Below are 17,102 nucleotides of genomic sequence, written 5' to 3' on the forward strand. Positions count from 1 at the left end.
GCATTATCTTTCCATTGGCTGCGTAACGCTGCGTGGAAGCTGTTACCTGGTCTGTCGCTCCGCACGAAGCTTCGGGTCTTCTCAGCCACAGTAATACCCTCCCTTCTCTACGCTTGCAAAACGTTTACCCCCCTAATGGACCATCTTCGCCGGTTATAAACATTTAGGCTGGCCTGCCTATGATCCATCTTGGGTTTAACCAGGCTGGATTCTGTGAGGAGCTCACAAATCATTGAAATATCTGCACAAAACCCCATCGGTGAGTTCCTCTGGCAGGCAAGGCTGCGTTGGCTGGGTCATGTAGCAGCCCGCATGCCCAGCCACCGCATGCCTAAACAACTTTTGTTCGGCCGGATCGAGGGGGATAAACGGCCGAGGCTTGGGCTAGAGAAGAGATAGAGTGATGTGGTACAGGAGGACGTGGAGCTGAGTGGACTTGCCGATGACTGGTACCAGCGGTGTCAAGATCAGCCTCTGTGGAGGAGGCTCGTGAAGGATGCTACTGGGCAGGTGGAGGCAGGTGGAGGCAGTCGCCCTCCAGTAACAACGGAGGGCAGAGGAGTGATGCTCACAACAACGAGCAGAACGTTGGGTGGATAAAACACAGCAAGTTGGCACAGTACGGGGTACAAGTGGTGCAACGGCCAGTTATCTCAGTCAGTCGACTCATGTCACCTGGGTCTGCCCCGTGACCTCCTGCCAGCGGGCATTCGACACTTCACATGGCCTTAACGTGCACATAGCCTGGCACAAGCGTCGTGGTGACGTCACCGCCACTGAGTGGCGAATGGCGGTTGTTGTTGTTGTGTGTGTGTGAGGGGGGGGTGTGTGGTCGTGGGAGTTCCTGTGTGTGTGTGGAGGGGGGCTGCAGTTGTGGGGGGCCCTGTAAGTGTGTGGGGTGTGGCAGAGAGCGCTGCGCTACGATTCCCGAGAACCGGTCCTCGGCCTCCCCTAGGTCGACTCAACCTCAAATGAGTATCGAGTGCTGTGTGGGGAGACAAAGGCGGCCGGACGTGGTGCTGGCCACCCATCCCCTCGTGTGTCGTGCCGGCCTTCATAGGTGCTCGCTAACAGCACTTGCCCCAAAAGTCTGTTAAGGCTACACGGGGGATCTTTGTCTTGTTTTTGTAGGGGGGGGGGGGCAGTGCCCTGAAGAGCCATGGAGGAGGTGACGCTCAGGAGGACACGAGGAGGAGGTGGGGGGGGGCAGCCCGCTCGTCACGGCCCCCCAGGACTCGTGACGGTCAGCGAGACGCAGACCATCAGCAGGTGAGGAGGGAGGGGGGTGTGATGGCATCACCACGATGGTGGTGATGGTAATTGTCGTCGTGATGTTGCCGATGATGGTGGTGACTTTGATGTTAATTTTGCTGATGTTGATGGTGATGAAGGTGATGTTGACGGTGGTGGTGACAATGATGATGTTCATGGTGGTGATGTTAATGATGACGGTGGTGATGGTGATGGTGGTGATGTTGATGGTGGTGATGTTGATGGTGGTGATGTTGATGGTGGTGATGTTGATGGTGGTGATGGTGATGATGTTGATGATGTTGATGGTGGTGATGGTGATGATGATGTTGATGATGTTGATGATGATGTTGATGGTGATGATGATGGTGGTGATGATGATGTTGATGGTGATGTTGATGGTGGTGATGTTGATGATGTTGATGATGTTGATGGTGATGATGATGTTGATGATGTTGATGATGTTGATGATGGTGATGATGATGGTGGTGATGATGATGTTGATGATCTTGGTGATGGTGGTGATGTTGATGGTGATGTTGATGATGATGTTGATGGTGATGATGATGGTGGTGATGTTGATGATGATGATGATGTTGATGGTGATGATGATGGTGGTGATGTTGATGATGTTGATGATAATGTTGATGGTGATGTTGATGGTGGTGATGTTGATGTTGACGATCTTGGTGATGGTGGTGATGTTGATGATGTTGATGATGTTGATGATGTTGATGTTGATGATGATGTTGATGGTGATGATGATGTTGATGGTGATGATGATGGTGGTGATGATGATGTTGATGATCTTGGTGATGGTAGTGATGTTGCTGGTGATGTTGATGATGTTGATGGTGATGTTGATGATGATGTTGATGATGATGTTGATGGTGATGATGATGGTGGTGATGATGATGTTGATGATCTTGGTGATGGTGGTGATGTTGATGGTGATGTTGATGATGTTGATGGTGATGTTGATGATGTTGATGATGATGTTGATGGTGATGATGATGGTGGTGATGGTGATGATGATGTTGATGGTGATGATGATGGTGGTGATGGTGGTGATGTTGATGGTGATGATGATCTTGGTGATGTTGATGGTGATGTTGATTATGTTGATGGTGATGTTGATGATGATGTTGATGTTGATGATGATGTTAATGATGGTGATGATGATGGTGATGGTGATGATGTTGATGATGATGTTGATGTTGATGATGTTGATGATGATGTTAATGATGGTGATGATGATGGTGATGATGTTGATGTCTCTAGGCAGGAGCTTCTGCGATCTCTTGAGACCTACAACCTCTACTTGGGGGACCGCAAGGCGCTGCATCTGACGTGTCACGTGGTACACCTACACCACACAAAGACCCCCCCTGTAGCCTCAACAAACTGTTGTGGAAAGTGCTGTTAGCGAGCACCGATTCAGGCCGGCACAGGGCACGAGGAGGTGGGTGGCCAACACCATGTCCGGTGATGTTTACACACCGCACCAGGTACTAATTTGAGGCGAAGTCGACCTAGGGGAAGCCCATGACCGGTTCAGATAATCGTCACTGATGTTGCCAGTTAGTGGGAATCGAACTCGCGTCGCTGGGTTTTAGCGCAGAGCGATAACCACTAAAACTCCCGCTCCCCACACACACAGTTTCAGTTTCATGTATTAGGTATAGCCCTGTGAGCCATTCGGCTCTTGAATCGGGTGCAACCGCAACAAACCAAAAACAAAAACATGAACAAAAAAGCATCGTAAAGTGACTATGTGCAAAAACAGAAAAATCCAGGAAAAAACTGCAAAGTCTTCCAGAAAAAAAGCACCGTACACCAACGCTGCGTGCAAAAATCCCAGTGGGATGCAAGTCAAACAACAACAACCACAAGACAACTTAGATTAAAGCCATCATTCCAACTCCGTACTACAACAAACAAACAAAGCCAAACCAAAAAACTTTTCGAAATCACCAAAATATAGCCATAAGCAATGTAAAAAAGAGACACACAAACGCACACACAAAGACACAAACGCACACACAAAGACACACACGCACACACAAAGACACACACGCACACACAAAGACACACACGTACACACAAAGACACACACGTACACACAAAGACACACAAAGACACAAACGCACACACAAAGACACACACGTAGACACAATTCCAACAACCGTTCGCCACTAAGTGGCGGTGCCGTCACCACGGCGCTTATGCCAGGCTAGGTGCATCTTGAGGCCACGTGAAGTGTCGAAGGCTCACTGACAGGAGGTCACGGCACAGACCCACGTGCCATGGAAATAATTGACCGTACTAAATCTGTTTTTTAGCCGCCCAGCGCTCCACTCGTTGTTGTGAGCTTCACTCCTCTACCCTCCGTTGTTGCTGGAAGATGACTGCCTCCAACTGCCCAGTAGCGTCCTTCACGAGGCTCCTCCACAGAGGTCAATCTTGATACCGCTGGTACCGGTCATCGGAAAATCCAATCAGCTCCACAGCCTCCTGTACCGCGTGACCTCCATCGCTTCTCCAGCCTGCGCTTAGCCCGTTTTGCACCCCCCGCCTCTATCCGGCCAAACAAAAGCTGCTTGGGCATGCGAGCAACATGACCCAGCCAACACACACACTCACATACACACATACACACACTCGCATACACACACTCACATACTCACACTCCCATACACACACTCACACACACACACTCACGTACACACACTCACATACTCACACTCGCATACACACACTCACACACACACTCACATACACACATTCACATACTCACACTCACATACACACACACTCACACACACACTAACACACACACACTCACATACTCACACTCACATACTCACACTCACATACTCACTCACACACACACTCACATACACACACTCACATACTCACACTCACATACTCACTCACACACACACTCACACACTCACAACAACAACAACGCCATTCGCCACTAAGTGGCGGTGACGTCACCACGACGCTTGTGCCAGGCCAAGTGCACCTTGAGGCCACGTGAAGTGTCGAACGCCTGCTGACAGGAGGTCACGGGGCAGACCCAGCAGGTGCCACGGGTCGACTGACCGAGATGACCGAGATGACTGGCTGATGCACCACCTGTGCCCCCTACTGTACCAACTTGCTGTGCTTTAGCCACCCGGCGCTCCGCTCGTTGTTGTGAGCGTCGCTCCTCCGCCCTCCGTTGTTGTTGGAGGGCGACTGCCTCCAACTGCCCAGTAGCGTCCTTCACGAGCCTCCTCCACTGAGGCCGATCTTGACACCGCTGGTACCAGTCATCGGCAAGTCCACTCAGCTCCACGTCCTCCTGTACCACATCACTCCATTTCTTCTCTAGCCCGTGCCGCGCCTGTTTAGCCCCCTCGATCCGGCCGAACAAAAGCTGTTTAGGCATGCGGTGGCTGGGCATGCGGGCTACATAACCCAGCCAACGCAGCCTTGCCTGCCGGAGGAGCTTACCGATGGGACTTTGCCCAGATTTTTCAAGGATTTGTGAGCTCCTCACACAATCCAGCCTGGTTAAACCCAGGATGGATTGTAGGCAGGCCAGCCTAAATGTTTCCAACCGGCGAAGATGCTCCATTAGGGAGGTCCACGTTTCGCAAGCGTAGAGAAGGGAGGGAATGACTGTGGCCGAGAAGACCTGAAGCTTCGTGCGGAGCGACAGATCAGGTAGCTACCACACAGCGTTACGCAACCGATGAAAAGATATTGCCGCTCGACTGATTCGGAGTGAGACCTCTGCTGATAAACTGGAGCCGGTCATAAGCACACTGCCCAGGTATGGGAAACTTTCCACTCTCTCCACAACTTCCCCATCACCGATTGGGAGTTGTGGGGGTGGAGTGACCGATGGTACAAAATACCCAGGCAGGTGCTTAGTTTTGGTGGGGCTGATGGTAAGGCCCCACCTCTTAGTGGCACGCTCCAGTCTCAGCAGCAGCGTCTCCAACTCCTCTTCTGAATGAGCAGCTATTACCAAATCATCGGCATACATAACGTGGTTGACCAATAGGGAGCCATCCCTTGATCGCACCCGGGCGTCGATCAGCCTCCCATTATATCTGTACCAAATGGAAATTCCCCCGGTACAGCTATTGAAGGCTTCACGAACTACGCAGTCGAAATAGATGTTAAATAATGTGGGAGCCAGAGGACATCCCTGTCGCACCCCAAGGTGTACAGGGAAAGGCTCCGACTCCCGGCCACGTAGTTTTACCCGGGCCCGCTCACCATCATGAAGGTCCTTAACGATCGTGACCAGAGGGTCAGGGACTCCGAAAGCACGAAGAACAACCCAGAGCCCAGGCCTTCTGATGGTATCATAGGCCTTGACCAGGTCAATAAAGCAGAGATGTAGGTCTTGTTGGAATTCCCTACACCTCTGATGTAGCAGACGGACAGAAAATATGGCATCTGTGCACACACACTCACATACTCACACACACTCACACACACTCACACACTCACATACACACATACACATACACACTCACATACACACACACTCCCATACACACACTCACATACACTCACACACTCACATACACATACTCACACACACTCACACACACTCACACACTCACATACACACATACACATACACACACACTCACATACACATACACACACACTCACATACACACACTCACATACACTCACACACTCACATACACATACTCACACACACTCACATACACTCACACACTCACATACACACATACACATACACACATACACACACACTCACATACACACACTCACATACACTCACATACACACATACACATACACACATACACACACACTCACATACACACACTCACATACACTCACACACTCACATACACATACTCACACACACTCACATACACTCACACACTCACATACACACATACACATACACACATACACACACACTCACATACACACACTCACATACACTCACATACACACATACACATACACACATACACACACACTCACATACACACACTCACGTGCTACACATCCACCCATCCACCCTCCCCCCAGGATGGGGATCACGTGCTTGTGCAGGGCGCCCTGGCAGTCACGTGGGCACTCACGCGACCAATCAGGCTGCAGCTGAGCGACGACCTGCGCTCGCCCACGTGGCTCTCACTTCCTCCTGCCGCGAATTCTGGGATGAGCAAGGGCGGCAGGTGACGTCACAACGCAGCCCGGAACCCACAGCACCGTGACGTCACAAAGCGACGTCGTGACGCGGCCAGCGGCGGTGACGTCGCGCTGTGACGGTTGTGGAAGCCGGGCAGTGGTGGCCGTGGCTGTGGTAGTGGTTGTGGTTGTGGCTGTAGTAGTGGCTGTGGTAGTGGTAGTGACTGTGGTAGTGACTTTGTTAATAGCTGTCTTTGTTGATGTTGTAGTCGTTGTGGTTGTAGTAGTGACTGTGGTAGTGGTTGTAGTAGTGACTTTGTTAATAGCTGTGTTTGTTGATGTTGTAGTGGTTGTGGTAGTGGTTGTGGTAGTGGCTGTAGTAGTGGCTGTGTTAGTGGCTGTGGTAGTGGTTGTGGTTGTGGCTGTAGTAGTGGCTGTATTAGTGGCTGTGGTTGTGGTTGTGGCTGTAGTAGTGGCTGTGTTGGTGGTTGTGTTAGTTGATGTTGTAGTGGTTGTGTTAGTGGCTGTGTTAGTGGTTGTGTTAGTTGATGTTGTAGTGGTTGTGTTAGTGGCTGTAGTAGTGGTTGTGTTAGTTGATGTTGTAGTGGTTGTGTTAGTGGCTGTAGTAGTGGTTGTGTTAGTGGCTGTGTTAGTGCCTGTGGTTGTGGCTGTGGTTGTTGATGTTGTAGTGGCTGTGGTAGTGGTTGTGGTTGTTGATGTTGTAGTGGTTGTGTTAGTGGTTGTGTTAGTGGCTGTGGTAGTGGTTGTTCATGTTGTGGTGGTTGTGGTGGTTGTGTTAGTGGCTGTGGCAGTAGTTGTGGTAGTGGTTGTGTTAGTGGCTGTGGTTGTGGTTGTGGCTGTGTTAGTGGTTGTGGTTGTTGATGTTGTGGTGGTTGTGTTAGTGGTTGTGGTTGTGGCGGTGGTAGTAACTTGTTAGTGGTTGTTGATGTAGTAGTGGCTGTGGTAGTGGTTGTGGTTGTTGATGTTGTAGTGGTTGTGGTTGTGGTTTTTACACGCTTTTTATTAACTCACTCTGTAGTATCCTCAAATCTTGTAACTCAATTTTAACCCACTTCCCAATGTGGTGTCGCCTGCAAACTTGGTATACTTATGTCATACTGACGACAATACTATATTCTATCATTACAAATAAAATATATATCTTTAAACGTATTTTTTTGCATGTTATGTTTCTCCTTGGGTCTAATTGCCCACGGCCAACTGACGTTGGCTGTAAATCACCACGGCCCCCTTACATTGTGGCAAGCTTCGGGGCCACTTCCTGGAGTCGTGGAGTTCTTCCATTACTAGTACGGTACATTCCATTAAAGCGTGTTTTTAAAAAAGTTTTTAAAAAATATAATTGTATTGATGCGGTTGTTGTTGTGGTTGACAGAGGCATGGTTCGCTGGGATGGGTTCTCAGATCTCAACACGGTGGGAGAAACTCCAGGTACCACACTCGCCACCGCACTCTCCTCACTTTTACCACACTCACTACACTCACCACTCACTCACCACTCACTCACCACTCACTCACCACACTCACTCACCACTGCGCTGACTCCACGTAACTGCCCCCCCCCCCAACTCAGAGGTGGCAGCAGCAGCAGCAGCTTTGCCCCCCCCAGGGCCCCCCAGGGTGCCTGACCCAGGGCCTGACGCGGATGTCGGGTCCCTGCTACGCACCCGCAGCGACGCCGCGGGGGTCCTGCGCAGACAGAAGGGGGGCCGGAGGAGGAGGGGGGGGGGGCCCCCCAGGGTCACCGGGGGTGGAGGAGCACAGAGTGTCCATCAACGGGCACTTCTACGACCACCAGGTGGGGGGCAGCTCCCCCCCCCACTCTCCCCCCCCCACTCTCCCACCTCGTCACACAGAACCCACCTGTGCCCCCCCCCACCTCGTCACACAGCCCCCCCCCCTGTGCCCCCCCCCCACCTCGTCACACAGCCCCCCCCCCCTGTGCCCCCCCCCACCTCGTCACACAGCCCCCCCCCCTGTGCCCCCCCCCCACCTCGTCACACAGCCCCCCCCCTGTGCCCCCCCCCACCTCGTCACACAGCCCCCCCTGTGCCCCCCCCACCTCGTCACACAGCCCCCCCCCCCTGTGCCCCCCCCCCACCTCGTCACACAGCCCCCCCTGTGCCCCCCCCCACCTCGTCACACAGCCCCCCTGTACCCCCCCGCCATGGTTACGTCGTTCCACCCCCAGCCCTTGATGATGTTGATGTTGATGATGATGTTTATGGTGATGTTTATGGTGATGTTTATGGTGATGGTGATGTTGATGGTGATGTTGATGGTGATGTTGATGGTGATGTTTATGGTGATGTTTATGGTGATGGTGATGTTGATGGTGATGTTTATGGTGATGTTTATGGTGATGGTGATGTTGATGGTGATGTTGATGGTGATGTTGATGGTGATGATGATCTTGATGGTGATGTTGACGGTGATGTTGATGGTGATGTTGACGGTGATGTTGATGGTGATTTTTGATGGTGATGTTGACGGTGATGTTGACGGTGATGTTGATGGTGATGTTGATGGTGATGTTGATGATGATGTTGATGGTGATGTTGATGGTGATGTTGATGATGATGTTGATGGTGATGTTGATGATGATGTTGATGGTGATGTTGATGGTGATGTTGATGATGATGTTGATGGTGATGTTGATGGTGATGTTGATGATGATGTTGATGTCGATGGTGATGTTGATGGTGATGATGATGGTGATGTTGATGATGATGGTGATGTTGATTGTGATGTTGATTGTGATGGTTACCTTCTTGGAAAGTGTCGTGAAAGCCAAAACCGCGATATTCAATACCTGAGCCTTGTTACTAACTAATAATGGGGTTAGGTACACGGCCACCAAAAATAGACCCGTCACAGTACAGTGCCGCACGCCAAATAAACTCAACATAAAATGAATGAACTAAACACGTAAAAAAACGTACAAAAACATTCCTAAACAATAAATAGTCGAATAAATATGGAATAAATATTGTTGAATTTCTTTTGCACCGTACGTAGCCGACCGCGCTAATTGGAGGTGCTACGGTTAAGGCGTTTATGCCCAACACCAGTGACGATTATCTGAATCGGTTCTGGGCCACCCCTAGGTCGACTCAGCCTCAAATGAGTATCTGGTGCGGTGTGTAAACATCGCCACAGGGGAGACAAAGGCGGTCCTGCGTGGTGTTTGCCACTAACCCCCTCGTGTGCCACAGTGCAGGCCTTCATAGGTGCTCGCAAACAGCACTTGCCCCTACAGTTTTTTACAGGCTATACGGGGGATCTTTGTTGGTGATGTTGATGATGGTGGTGGTGATGATGGTGGTGATGGTCATGATGTTGATGGTGGTGGTGATGGTGGTGATGTTGATGGTGGTGATGATGTTGATGCTGATGGTGGTGATGATGGTGGTGGTGATGCTGATGATGTTGATGATGTTGATGATGATGATATTGATGATGGTGATGATGGTGATGATGCTGATGATGCTGATGATGTTGATGGTGGTGATGGTATTGATGTTGATGATGTTGATGGTGATGATGGTGATGATGATGCTGATGATGCTGATGATGTTGATGATGTTGATGGTGATGATGCTGATGGTGGTGGTGGTGGTGGTGATGATGGTGTTGATGGTGATGATGTTGATGATGATGATGCTGATGATGTTGATGGTGATGATGCTGATGGTGGTGGTGGTGATGATGGTGTTGATGATGTTGATGATGATGTTGATGGTGATGTTGGTGATGTTGATGGTGATGATGGTGATGATGGTGATGATGTTGATGGTGATGGTGGTGATGATGCTGATGATGCTGATGATGCTGATGGTGATGATGCTGATGATGTTGATGATGCTGATGATGTTGATGATGATGCTGATGATGCTGATGATGTTGATGGTGGTGATGATGTTGATGCTGATGGTGGTGATGATGGTGGTGGTGATGCTGATGATGTTGATGATGTTGATGATGATGATATTGATGATGGTGATGATGGTGATGATGCTGATGATGTTGATGGTGGTGATGGTATTGATGTTGATGATGTTGATGGTGATGATGGTGATGATGATGCTGATGATGCTGATGATGTTGATGATGTTGATGGTGATGATGCTGATGGTGGTGGTGGTGGTGGTGATGATGGTGTTGATGGTGATGATGTTGATGATGATGATGCTGATGATGCTGATGATGTTGATGGTGATGATGCTGATGGTGGTGGTGGTGATGATGGTGTTGATGATGTTGATGATGATGTTGATGGTGATGTTGGTGATGTTGATGGTGATGATGGTGATGATGGTGATGATGTTGATGGTGATGGTGGTGATGATGCTGATGATGCTGATGATGCTGATGGTGATGATGCTGATGTTGATGATGCTGATGATGTTGATGATGATGCTGATGATGTTGATGGTGATGATGGTGATGATGCTGATGATGGTGATGATGTTGATGATGCTGATGATGCTGATGATGTTGATGGTAGAGCACTGTCCATTCACCCCGTCGCGTGCGGTGCCGACCTTCGTTGGAGCTGCCGCTGGCTGGCAGCACTTCCCCCTCGAGTGTGGTGAAGGCTACATGGGGGAGCTTTGCCTGTGTCCGTGTGCAGACGGCGGTGTTCACGCCCGAGTTTGGCTGCGTCACCAACGTGGTGATCAGCGGCCACCTCACGAGCGACCACGTGATGCTGCTGCTGCTGCAGAAATTCCGAGTGAGTTGGCACCACGTGACCATCACCACCAGCACCACCGTCACCACTATTACCACCGTCACCACCATCACCACCGTCACCACCTTCACCACCATCACACTACCATCACCACCGTCACCACCATCACCACCGTCACCACCATCACCGCCATCACACCACCACTATCACCACTGTCACCACCATCATCACCCATCACCGCCATCACCACCGTCACCACCGCCATCACCACCATCACCACCGCCATCACCACCATCACCACCACCATCACCACTGTTATCATCGTCACCACCACCATCATCACCACAACCATCACCACCACCATCATCACCATCACCACCACCACTGTGTCTCACTGTGTGGTTGTGGTTGTTGTGGTTGTTGTGGTTGCGTCTCAGATTGAGAACGCCGCACACGACTTCTGCTTCATTCTGCAGCACAGCACAGGAGGTGCGGGACTCACAACCACAACCACCACCACAACAACCACCACAACCACCACAACAACCACCACAACCCCCACCACAACAACCACAACCACAACCACAACCACCACAACAACCACCACAATCCCCACCACAACAACCACCACCACCACAACAACCACCACAACCACCACCATAACAACCACAACAACCACCACAACCACCACAACCACCACAACAACCACCACAACCCCCACCACAACAACCACAACAACCACCACAACCACCACAACAACCACCACAACCCCCACCACAACAACCACAACCACAACAACCACCACAACAACCACCACAACTGTAACATCCACAACCACCACAACCACCACCACAACCACAACCCCCACCACAACAACCACAACCACCACAACCATCACAACTACCACCACAACTGTAACATCCACAACCACCACAACCACCACCACAACCACAACCCCCACCACAACAACCACCACAACAACCACAACCACCACCACAACAACCACAACCACCACCACAACAACCACCACAACCACAACCCCCACCACAATAACCACCACAACCACAACCCCCACCACAACAACCACCACAACCACAACCATAACCCCCACCACAACAACCACCACAACCACAACCCCCACCACAACAACCACAACAACCACAACCACCACCACAACAACCACCACAACAACTACAACCACAACCCCCACCACAACAACCACCACCACAATAACTACCACAACAACCACCACAACCATAACCCCCACCACAACAACCACCACAATCACTACAAACAACTATAACCCCCACCACAACAACCACCACAACCTCCACCACTACAACATCCACAACCACCACAACCATCACTACCACAACCACCATAACCACCACAACCACCACAGCCACCACAACAACAATATACACAACAACATAACATGAGCACAATTACATACACAACAAACACAACCACAACATACGCACCAAACACACTATTCACACAAATTACCACCACCACAACAACCACAACAACCACAGCAACCACAACAACAAAAACAATGACATCAATAACAACCACAGCAATAACCACAACAGCGACAACTGCACAACGCAACACTGCGTACTGTGTGTACTTACTGCTACATGTGTACTGCCTGTGTACTGCGTGTGTACGGTGTGTATTATATGTGTACTGTGTCTGTGTACTGCCTGTGTACTGTGTCGTGCATGTATACTGTGTGTGTACTGTGTGTACTGTGTGTGTACTGTGTGTGTGCTGTGTGTGTGCTGTGAGTGTACTGTGTGTACTGTGTGTGCTGTGTGTGTGTGTACTGTGTGTACTGTGTGTACTGTGTGTGTGTACTGCCTGTGTACTGTGTGTGTACTGCCTGTGTATACTGTGTATACTGTGTGTACTCTGAGTGTACTGTGTGTTTGTACTGTGCGTGTACTGTGTGTGTACTGTGTATGTACTGCCTGTGTATACTGTACACACTGTGTGTGTACTGTGTGTACTGTGTGTGTGTACTGTGTGTGTACTGTGTGTGTACTGTGTGTGTGTGTGTACTGCCTGTGTACTGTGTGTGTACTCTGTGTGTACTGTGCGTACTGTGTTACTGTGTGTGTGTACTCTGTGTGTACTGTGTGTGTACTGTGTACTGTGTGTGTGTGTACTGTGTGTGTACTGCCTGTGTACTGTGTGTGTACTCTGTGTGTACTGTGTGTGTATACTGCGTGTATACTGTGTGTACTACCTGTGTACTGTGTGTATACTGTGTATACTGTGTGTACTGTGTGTGTACTGTCTGTGTACTGTGTGTACTGCCTGTGTACTGTCTGTGTACTGTGTGTGTACTGCCTGTGTACTGCCTGTATACTGTGTGTATACTGCCTGTGTACTGTGTGTGTACTGCCTGTGTACTGTGTGTACTGTGTGTGTACTGCCTGTGTACTGTGTGTGTACTGCCTGTGTACTGTGTGTGTACTGTGTGTGTGTACTGCCTGTGTACTGTGTGTGTGTACTGTGTGTACTGTGTGTGTACTGTGTGTACTGTGTGTGTGTACTGTGTGTGTACTGTGTGTGTACTGTGTGTACTGTGTGTGTACTGTGTGTGTGTACTGCCTGTGTACTGTGTGTGTGTACTGTGTGTACTGTGTGTGTACTGTGTGTACTGTGTGTGTGTACTGTGTGTGTACTGTGTGTGTACTGTGTGTGTGTACTGTGTGTGTGTACTGTGTGTGTGTACTGCCTGTGTACTGTATGCGTACTGCCTGCGTACTGCAGAGCGCCGGCGCTTGTCTCCCTCGGAGCGCCCCCTCCTGGTGCGGCTGCTGCAGGGGCCGGACGAGCGCGTGGCGCGCATCCTCATCGTGGAGGCCGTCACCCACCGTGACGTCACGCACCAGGTGAGCCGTCACCCACCGTGACGTCACGCACCAGGTGAGCCGTCACCCACCGTGACGTCACTCACCGTGACGTCACCCACCAGGTGAGCGGTCACCCACCGTGACGTCACGCACCAGGTGAGCGGTCACCCGCCGTGACGTCACTCGCCAGGTGAACGCTGCAGTCTCCCCGGGGGGTGCGGCGCTACGGCGGCGTGGTGCCCCTGGTGTGATGCGGTGACTCTGGTGCGGTGCGGTGACTCTGGTGCGGTGACTGGTGTGGTGACTCTGGTGCGGTGACTGGTGTCGTGACTCTGGTGCGGTGTGGTGACCGTGGTGTACGGTGCGGTGCGGCGCCCTGTAGGAGGCCCAGTTCCTGGGCCTGGACTTGCCTCTGCTCCTCGTGCTGGTTCAGCGGCTGGAGAAGGAGGAGGAGGAGGCGGTGGAGCGGGTCAGGCAACGGTGAGGAGTTGGGAGTGAGCACGCGGGGTGTGCACTTTCCCCAATAGTCTGTTGAGGCTATACGGGGGACCTTTGTGTTTGGGTGAGTGTGTAGTGGCGTGTGTAGGTATTGGTGAGTGTGTAGGTGAGTGTATTGGTGTGGAGGTGAGCATGTAGGTGAGTGTGTAGGTGAGTGTACGGGTTAGTGTGTGGGTGAGTGTGTAGGTGAGTGAGTAGGTGAGTGAGTAGGTGAGTGTGTATGTGAGTGTATTGGTGAGTGTGTAGGTGAGTGTACAGGTGAGTGTACAGGTGAGTGTGTAGGTGAGTGTGTAGATGAGTGTGTAGGTGAGTGTGTAGGTGAGTGTACAGGTGAGTGTGCAGGTGAGTGTGTAGGTGAGGGTATTGGTGAGTGTGTAGTTGCGTGTGTAGGTATTGGTGAGTGTGTAGGTGAGTGTATTGGTGTGGAGGTGAGCATGTAGGTGAGTGTATAGGTGAGTGTGTAGGTGAGTGTGTTGGTGTGTAGGTGAGTGTGTATGTAGGTAAGTGTGCAGGTGAGTGTGTAGGTGAGTGTGTAGGTGAGTATGCAGGTGAGTGTGTAGGTGAGTGTGTTGGTGTGTAGGTGAGTGTGTATGTAGGTGAGTGTGCAGGTGAGTGTGTAGGTGAGTGTGTAGGTGAGTATGCAGGTGAGTGTGTAGGTGAGTGTGTAGGTGAGTGTATTGGTGTGTAGGTGAGTGTGTAGGTGAGTGTGCAGGTGAGTGTGTAGGTGAGTGTGTAGGTGAGTGTATTGGTGTGTAGGTGAGTGTGTAGGTGAGTGTATTGGAGTGTAGGTGAGTGTGTATGTAGGTGAGTGTGTAGGTGAGTGTGCAGGTGAGTGTGTAGGTGAGTGTGTAGGTGAGTGTGTAGGTGAGTGTACAGGTGAGTGTGCAGGTGAGTGTGTAGGTGAGTGTGTAGGTGAGTGTGTAGGTGAGTATGTACAGGTGAGTGTGTAGGTGAGTGTACAGGTGAGTGTGCAGGTGAGTGTATTGGTGAGTGTGTAGGTGAGTGTATTGGTGTGTAGGTGAGTGTGTTTGTAGGTGAGTGTGTAGGTGAGTGTGTATGTGTGTAGGTGAGTGTGTAGGTGAGTGTGTATGTGTGTATGTAGGTGAGTGTGTAGGTGAGTGTGTAGGTGAGTGTGTAGGTGAGTGTGTAGGTGAGTGTATTGGTGTGTAGGTGAGTGTGTTTGTAGGTGAGTGTGTAGGTGAGTGTGTATGTGTGTAGGTGAGTGTGTAGGTGAGTGTGTATGTGTGTATGTAGATGAGTGTGTAGGTGAGTGTGTAGGTGAGTGTATTGGTGAGTGTGTAGGTGAGTGTGTAGGTGAGTGTGTATGTGTGTAGGTGAGTGTGTAGGTGAGTGTGTAGGTGAGTGTACAGGTGAGTGTGCAGGTGAGTGTATTGGTGAGTGTGCAGGTGAGTGTGTTGGTGTGTAGGTGAGTGTGTATGTAGGTGAGTGTGTAGGTGAGTGTGTAGGTGAGTGTATTGGTGTGGAGGTGAGTGTGTATGTGTGTAGGTGAGTGTACAGGTGAGTGTGTAGGTGAGTGTACAGGTGAGTGTGTAGGTGAGTGTACAGGTGAGTGTGTAGGTGAGTGTGATTATCGCTGTGCTCTCGTCAGGTACCGCGGGTTCCGCTCCTCTATCCGGAGGAAGATGAGCTCCATCAGACGCATGGAGACGTCTGTGTGAGGCTTCACTGCGGTCCCTCTGGGCTTCAACCGGAGCTGCCCAGGGCCGAGCTCCAGAAACTAATCCCGCACCCGGCACACCACAACCAGTATGCCTCTTCTCACTCTGAGGCGATGCTTACGAGTCACGAATCACCACCCCAGGGACATATTGATCCCCTGGGAATTGACCACCCTCTCAGAGGTCAAGGTTGATGAGGGTTGACCTCCTGGGTCCCTGGTGTGAGTGGACACAGGCCATTGGGCAGTCCCCGGTGTGCCGGTCCGTTCAGAGGGCCGGTGGGCCGGTCTGTGTTTGGCGAAATGGCCACATTTTATGAGAGTAAAAACACACATGCGTATATTGTTTTTTCTTAAAATATTTTATTACTTCGATTGTGTCCGCTTGCTTGCTTATTTATGCCCTCGGTTGGCATTACGGCCCATATTTGTTTTTTTGTGGACCGAACCTGATGGGTCCAATGAGATTGCACGGCAGTATGCGCCGACTGTGAGTTCCAGTCTGTCACTGGACACAGTCCCATCATCTGTGAACTCCTCCAGCAGGCGAGGCTGGCTGCGGTGGCCGGGTCACGTGGCCTGCATGCCCAGCGGCCGCATGTGCAAGCAGTTTCTGTTTGGCCGCATAGAGGGGCCTAAACCGGCATTGCACGGACTCGAGAAGAGATGGAACGATGCGGTACAGGAGGATGTGGAGCCGAGTGGACTTACCGAAGACCGGTAACCAGCGGTGTCAAGATTCGTCACCGTGGAGGAGGCTCGTGATGGAGGCAGTCGCCCTCCAGCAACGGCAGAGGGCAGAGAAGCGACGCTCACAACGACGAGCCGAGCGCCAGCGGCTTAAACGCAGCGAGTTGGCACAGTGGGGGGCACAGGTGGTGCATCTGCCCTTGATCTCAATCAACCCCATGACATATGG

At 51.0% G+C, this 17,102-nt stretch overlaps 1 protein-coding gene across 1 annotated transcript; it reads left to right on the plus strand.

Annotated features, from left to right (window-relative positions):
* Positions 1 to 1,159: 1,159 nt before the first annotated feature.
* On the plus strand, positions 1,160 to 16,431 carry LOC144942555 (ras association domain-containing protein 2-like). Its single transcript, XM_078869417.1, is given in 11 exon segments — positions 1,160 to 1,269; positions 2,533 to 2,611; positions 6,328 to 6,476; positions 7,826 to 7,881; positions 8,024 to 8,172; positions 8,174 to 8,248; positions 11,084 to 11,185; positions 11,581 to 11,632; positions 13,925 to 14,046; positions 14,390 to 14,487; positions 16,115 to 16,431. Coding segments are annotated over 11 exon segments (1,062 nt in total). The 3' UTR covers positions 16,185 to 16,431.
* Positions 16,432 to 17,102: the final 671 nt, after the last annotated feature.

The sequence above is a fragment of the Lampetra fluviatilis genome, chromosome 27 (assembly GCF_964198595.1).
Source record: "Lampetra fluviatilis chromosome 27, kcLamFluv1.1, whole genome shotgun sequence".
Classification (NCBI taxonomy): Eukaryota; Metazoa; Chordata; class Hyperoartia; order Petromyzontiformes; family Petromyzontidae; genus Lampetra; species Lampetra fluviatilis.